Below are 7,323 nucleotides of genomic sequence, written 5' to 3'. Positions count from 1 at the left end.
TCTTTCCCTTTCTCTTTGTTCAGTTTCCAGTTCTGCAATCCCCCCTTAATTCTCTGTCCATGTCTTGTGTTAACTGCTACTCCACCTTCACTGTCTATTTACTGAACACAGATTTGGATCATTGTCTTTCTTCAACGATAGGATTCACTTCCCTGGGAATTGCTTTCTTCCATGTCAATTACTGAGAAGCTTAGGTTTTCAGAGATGCAGAAAACTGACCCAGCCGTTATATCATCATCATCATCGGGCCATGAACATTATGGATGCCAGCCTCCAGGTGGTACCTGGGGAGCTCCCACTATTACAACTGATCTCCAGACGACCAAGTTCCCCTGGAGAAAATGGCTGCTTTGGAAGGTGGACTCTACGGCATTGTACCCTCCGGAGGTACAACCCTAACCCTAACCCCTTCCACAAATCCCACCCTCCCCAGGCTCTACCCCCAAAATCTCCAGGTATTTCCCAACCCAGAGCTGGCAACCCTACATGAACATATATGTGTCATGTAATCCAATCCCCTGTCCTGAACTTCCAAGCCATATTTTCAGTTTAGGTATGTGGATCTATGTTTATCTCATGTGCAACATATTTGGCTGTGTCGTGAAACACAGAATCATAGAGTTTGAAGGGACCTCCAGGGCCATCTAGTCCAACCCCCTGGACAATGCAGGAAAGTCACAAATACCTCCCCCTCCACACCCGCAGTGACCACTGTTCTACGCCCAGAAGATGGAAAAAAACCTCCAGGATCCCTGACCAAACTGGCCTGGAGAAAAATTGCCTCCTGACCCCAAAGTGGCAATCGGCATTTCCCTGGGTGTGTAAGAAAGGGCCTCAACAACTAAGCACTGAGGCAACCCTCCCTGCCCTTCCTCATGATCTGCTTAAGTTCACAGAATCAGCAATGCTGTCAGATGGCCATTTAGCCTCTGTCTGAAAACCTCCAAAGGAGGAGAGCCCACCACCTCCTAGGGAAGCCTGTTCCACTGAGGAACTGCTCTAACTGTCAGGAAGTTCTTCCTAATGTTTAGCCGAAAACTCTTGTGATTTAGTTTCAACCCATTGGTTCTGGTCCAACCTTCTGGGGCAACAGAGAACAACTCCGCACCATCCTCTATATGGCAGCCCTTCAAGTACTTGAAGATGGTTCTCATATCACCTCTCAGTCATCTCCTCTGCAGGCTAAACCTACCAAGCTCCTTCAACCTTTCCTCATAGGAGTTGGTCTCCAGACCCCTCACCATCAAGGAGGGGTAACGTATGGGGTAGGGGAAATGAAAACACACTCCCCAGATTCAGGTCCCCAAGCACACCTAGCCCAAGGCTGCAAGCCCACTGGCCCATGGTATCTTTATGTCACTGTAGAATAACACTGATTTTTTTTGGTTTTGGTGATTTATGAGATAGTACTACGAGACGGCCCTGATCTGGATAGCCCAGGGCAGCCTGGTCTCATCAGATCTTGGAAGCTAAACAGGGTTGACTCTGGCCGGTATTTGGATGGGAGACCACCAAGGAATGCCAAGGTCATGACGCGGAGGCAGGCAATGGCAAACCACCCCTGAATGTCTCTTGCCATGAAAATCCCACGGGGGTCACCGTAGATCAGCTGTGACTTGACAGCAAATAAATAAATAAATAAAATTATGAGATGGGCCCATCTGGGATGGGTTTGGGTGAGGGAAAGACTACGGGTTTGTGCCAGGCCCAGAGAAAAGAAGCTTGGGACCTGTCAAAAGACACATGAGAGGGAAATCAGGCTGCCCAGTCCTCCTCCGCCCCCTTTCTTTGCTCATGGCTTCCGTCCCAGGTAATAGCTGCACATGCTCTGCAAATGGGATGGCTGGGTGAGGAGTGGGCCACAGCCAATAGGGGTCAATCCAAATGACAGGGTGACCAGGACACAACCTCGATCATCTTTTTTGATATCTTTGTAGGGAGTACTCTAGATCAAGGGAGTAATCCTGAACAGGTCTACTTAGAATCCGAAGAAGAAGAAGGAGGAGGAAGAGGAGGAGGAGGAGGAGGAGATTGGATTTATACCTCCAAATGACAGGGTGACCAGGACACAACCTCGATCATCTTTTTTGATATCTTTGTAGGGAGTACTCTAGATCAAGGGAGTAATCCTGAACAGGTCTACTTAGAATCCGAAGAAGAAGAAGAAGAGGAGGAGGAGGAGATTGGATTTATACCTCGCCCTTCACTACCCAAAGGAGTCTCAGAGCGGCTTACAAACTCCTTTCCCTCCCTCTCCCCACAACAGACACCCTGCGAGGTAGGTGGGGCTGAGAGAGCTCTGACAGAAACGGCTCTTTTTCAAGAACAGCTCTTATCAGAACTACGGCTTGCCCAAGGTCATCCAGCCAGGTGCAAGTGGTGGAGTGGGGGAATCATACCCGGCTCTCCCAAATTAGAGTCTGCGCACTTAACCACCACACCAAACAGGAAAGTGTTCATAGGATTGCACAGTTAAGTCCTTCAGGAATGGCCATTATGATTCTCTGTTAACACTGTCAACATCAGCTGTGCTATTCCTTTAGGTTAATTCAAAGGCTTTATGATAGGGGTTTTAAGATGACATGATGATCAACAGGCAAGGGACTTGCCACATGGGCAAAAAGGGGAATATATATTCACTGGCCTAAAGTACCTGTTGCTGCAACGTTGCCAGACAATTAAGCACAGAGTATTTTTTGCCCTCCCCTAAAAGTATCTACAAACATATTTTTAAACAAGACGTGCTTCTGCCGCTGTTACAAATCCCTACCCCTGCCAGTTTAAAGGCTGGATTTCTTTTTCTTTCTTTCTTTTTAAAAGTTTTTATAAGTGAGATGTTGCCAATTTCACTTTCTGGAGTGATTATGCAAATTCCCAAGAGTTAAAAAAAAAGTCTTTTTTCCCCCTCCCGGATGAAAGAGAGGAAGAAAGGATGGGTGGGGAATTCACTTCAGGCATCTGTGGCATATGCTGTCCCCGTTCCACTTCTAAGGACATAAAATTGGAGTCGCCTAAGAGAAAGAATGAGCAAACTGCAAAAAAAAGGAGAGTCCTCCAGTAGCCCTTCGGATAGCGTGCCTTCCCCATGGGGCTTATGCTATTTAAAACATAGGCAGAGCCGGGGGCTGAACTGTTTTCATATCCCCACAGCACACATATGGCCACGTTTGCTTTGTTTTTCGAGACCTGGTTTTTAAATAAGAAATCGTAGTAAAATATCAGATCTGCTACTTTTTTGGAACTTGAATTTGGCCAGCATCTCCCGTACTGAAACGAACGGAAAGTTTCACCTAATCGTCTGTTCTCACATTCCCTAGAAAGAGTCGGAGCGCCATGAAAGCCAACACAATGATTAAAAAAATGTATCCTTTTACACAGCAGAAACGTGAATTCAGAACAAAGCTGATAAGAGGGTTAAAAGATTAATCTATGCAGCTTAATCCCTAAACCTAGACGTTCTCTTTCCTCTGTGGCAGGGAACACAGTCAAATGTAAAATTCTTCTTTAGAAGTCGGTTATTCACGCAAGAAACTCCCATAAGTTATCATCAGCCTGGAATCGGGGAAAATATTCCAGTTTGATAAAGCAATGATAAATATGCAGGGAGCTCTTTCCAAACCTGAACTTTGCCTACTAGCTTCAAAATGATGGTTGTGGTTGATGGACATACGTTATCTGTCGGCTTTCAAGCCTTCCTCATGCTATAAAAGATAATATTGCAGAACTCCTGTGACTGACCATTGCAAATGGAAACAGGATTTACAAGCCTTCTAGTTATTTAAACAAACAATGGCTTAACAGACAGACAGACAGACAGAAAGAAAGAACCAGATTTTACACTCCAAAAAAACCTCGTGTACTTACACAGCCTCTTTTAGAAGACCAGACACTCTACCTACAAACAGCACAAGCCAGAGCAACCACTTTACCTTCTGAAAAATCAATCAGTCCCAGCAAATGCAGCAGCTTCAGAGACGCACAAATAATCACAACAATACCCACTGTTTGCAGTCCCTCAGACTCCCACTCCAAAGTCAACATCCTTTGAGCAGGCAAATCATTCCTGTCGGCTGTCAGAGCACTGAAGGAAAGCGAGGAGGATTTTACCGGTATCTTGCTTCCCCCCTTCACGCAGACACTCCAAAGTTGCCAGGGAAGTGGGATGGGTGGAGGAGATCGACTGACCACACAGGTGGAAGCGAAGTGTCAAGTGAAGCCCTTCGTCTCGTGCATCCTGACGCCTTTTTGACTTCAGCACTGCTGGCTCAAAGGGCGGGCGTGGAACCCCCAGACCCTTCCCAGGGCACCGGATCCGGCAAGTTCAGAGCAATGAGGAGGGCATCTGGTTCACGACTTGAGACTTTGCCGTGTCCGTTCAGGGGGAAAAAAGAGAGGAAAATCTCCCAGGGAAGTTGCTCTCGAGTGCACGCAGCAACTGGCACAGCCTGAATCGAGAGCATATGCAGACTCATGCTTCACGAGTCAGTCTGAGCAGAGAGCAGGACTGCTTTCGAGCATGTCAAATGCCAGATGAGACATTATATCCAATTTATATCATCAGAATGTATTAGAGACGGGATTTTAGGAAATGTCAGTTCTAGGAGCACTGTTTCCTTCTCCCAGATGGAGGGCCAAGGTCCTGGGCCAGTGGAGTGGTTCATAACCTTTAACCTACTATCGAGCACACCAGCGAGCACACAACGTCAGCATCGAATGCCTCCCAAGCCATAAGTAAACTATTATGACATAAGAACCACACTCTAGAGAAGGCTACTTTATTGGCATAGGTATATTGCTAATGTCTACTGAATGGTACGTAACTGATAATGTACGATTCTTTTACACAGACCTCAGGCATACATTCAATGAGATCCTCATTCCAGACGGCCACCAGTCACCTCCTTAACGCTTGGTTGGATTCCTATTTGCTGTGTGCCTTTTTTAAGAGCCTGGAGGAGAAACTGAAGATCTGGGATTTGGTGCAGTGGTTAAGTGTGCGGACTCTCATCTGGGAGAACCGGGTTTGATCCCCCACTCCTCCACTCGCAGCTGCTGGATGACCTTGGGCAAGCCATAGTTCTGTCAGAGCTGTTCTCTCAAGGACAGTTCCCTCAGAGTTCTCTCAGCCCCACCTACCTCACAGGGTGTCTGTTGTGGGGAGGGGAGGGGAAAGGAGTTTGTAAGCCGCTCTGAGACTTGGAGTGTGGGGTGGGGTATAAATCCAATCTCCTTCTCTTCCTCCTCCTGGGTAAGCATTATAACACCACTCTCCTTCACTAGTTGTCAAGAGCCATTGCAAGTGGGCCCTGAGAAGGATAGCCCAGGTAAGCCCGATCTCGGAAGCGAAGCAGGGTCAACTCTGGCAAGTACTAGAATGGGAGACCTCCTTGGAATACCAGCAGTTGGGAGGTGGGGGCAGGCCTTATTCAGCCACCTCTCTGAATATCCTCCAGGCCCCCGGTAGGGGGCAGTCACCAGAGGTCGCCATGACTTCCAGGTGCACACTCAGTCCCACACACACATATTAAAAAATACAACCCCCCCAAAAAAAAGTCATTGCAAGTGGGTAGAACTAGGGGATGCCTAAATGCTCCAGTTTGCACCCCCTTATTCTGAACGTCCCCCCAAACATCGTAGATCACCATCTGGAGTCCATATTTAGGAAAGGGGGGCATGACTCAGTGGAAGAGCCTCTGCTTGGCATGCTGAAGGCCACAGGTTCAATACTTGACACCTCCAGTTAAAGGATCAGATAATAGGTGCTGTGAAAGATGTCTACCTAAGGCCCTGAGAGCCTGTAGAATTAGACTCCTTGATCCAATTCACTTGAAACTTCAGTTTTGGTGTCATTTGCTTAATAAACAGCCAGTCCAACTCCCTCCAGACAGAGTCCTCCATAGGGAATAATGGACCCCCAAAATTTCAGAATTCTGGGGGGGGGGAACACAAATCTAAATTCTGAAACAGTATTGGGGGGCAGAATAATTCAGAATATGGTATCAAAATAGGGTTGCCAACCCCCTAATGGGGGTGGGGCTCCCCGATGGGGGTGGGGCCCCGAAGACCCCCCATCATGCCCAACATGCTCAGTGTGATGACGTCACCCGGAGGTGACATCATTGTGCCAGGCACCTTGTGTGGGGAACGCACTAGCATTTGGGTAAAAACTCCAGGAGCCAGGCTGGAGCCCCTCCCCCCAGGACACAGGTAAGACCTGGCAACCCTATATCAAAATCCTCCCTGAAATCCAAATCTCAAAAATTCAATTTTTCCCCAAGTGCAAGTCCCTAGATGAGTGGAATGAGGGGTCAAGGAGAGCTCCGGAAAAGACCCTTCCCCCCTGCCTTTTACTGAGGGAAATCAAACCTTGAAAGCAGGCAAAACTGTTGTGGTTGCCTAGCTACAGCCACTGAGGGCTTCCATTTATTAAAGCGATAAGCACTCCTTTTTATCATTTTCATTCTTTTAAACTCCCAGTTTCCAGATTCGGGTATTCTCTGATTTGGCTAGGTTGAGAATTAGATGCATTTATAGTAATCATTCTCCACTGGACTGCCTTGTCCACATGACAAAATCCAGCTGCACATATTTGCCAGAGAGCAAAGGTGATTATCCAGTGGCCTGTGATGGAGGCCAAATTGCATCAGCACTAACTCTTCCATTGCTTATTCACAACTGGTGCACTTCACCTGGATTGGGGCCTTTGGCTCTCTGACTGTTTCTGCTGCCAGTCCTCAGCCTTCTCATTTCTGGCATGTCGACTTTAATATGCGCAGACAGTAGAAGCTCAACACAGTGCCAAGGTTGAGAGCACTACCATGAATTTGCATAATGGTGCTATAAAAAGTTTTCCTAAGTGACAGAAGGACATGTGAAAGCCACAATTGACTGGCATGGGAAGGTAGTCCATCAGAAGCTAGTTATTCTATGACATCCCCCCCCCCCAAAGCACACTCCAAAAAAGAGAAATAGCTGACGGATCACAAAATTCTGAAGTATTTAATTAGACACCCATCATTCTACAGTCTCCCCTCCATGGGGAACTGTCAGATTGCCAGAAATAAACAACACTTTGAAGGGAACACCTGAACACCAGGGAACTTGATCTTGCAGTCTTTGGCTTTCAGTTCCGTATAAATATGTATCCTTTTTAGAGCTGCTTTTCAAACATCTTCACCTAAGCTATCAGCTAAGGGTCACACTCTTTGTAATATCGGGCAGAATTTTTCATATCTGTGTACTTTGCTTATAGCACGGGGGAAGTCTTATTGGGCAGCAGAACTGCTGAGAACACCACAGGGTCCCAAAGATAGAGCTGGGCCT

General features: G+C 47.1%; 1 protein-coding gene across 4 annotated transcripts in view; it reads right to left on the bottom strand.

Moving 5' to 3' along the window:
* KCNIP4 (Kv channel interacting protein 4) overlaps positions 1–4,190 on the bottom strand; it is a 181,116-nt gene extending 176,926 nt beyond the window's left edge. For 3 of the 4 annotated variants that reach the window (XM_015426101.1, XM_015426103.1, XM_015426102.1), the window contains exon 1: positions 3,930–4,190. In XM_015426101.1, coding sequence (XP_015281587.1) covers positions 3,930–4,041 — 112 coding nt within the window. In that variant the 5' untranslated portion in view covers positions 4,042–4,190. Of the gene's footprint in view, positions 1–3,864; positions 3,896–3,929 lie in introns of all 4 variants that reach the window. The other variant, XM_015426104.1, reaches the window with a different exon arrangement.
* Positions 4,191–7,323: the final 3,133 nt, after the last annotated feature.

Source organism: Gekko japonicus, unplaced genomic scaffold (assembly GCF_001447785.1).
Source record: "Gekko japonicus isolate JY-2015 unplaced genomic scaffold, Gekko_japonicus_V1.1 scaffold120, whole genome shotgun sequence".
Classification (NCBI taxonomy): Eukaryota; Metazoa; Chordata; class Lepidosauria; order Squamata; family Gekkonidae; genus Gekko; species Gekko japonicus.
The sequence above is the reverse complement of the archived record's forward strand: the minus strand, read 5'-3'. Positions and strand labels throughout refer to the sequence as shown.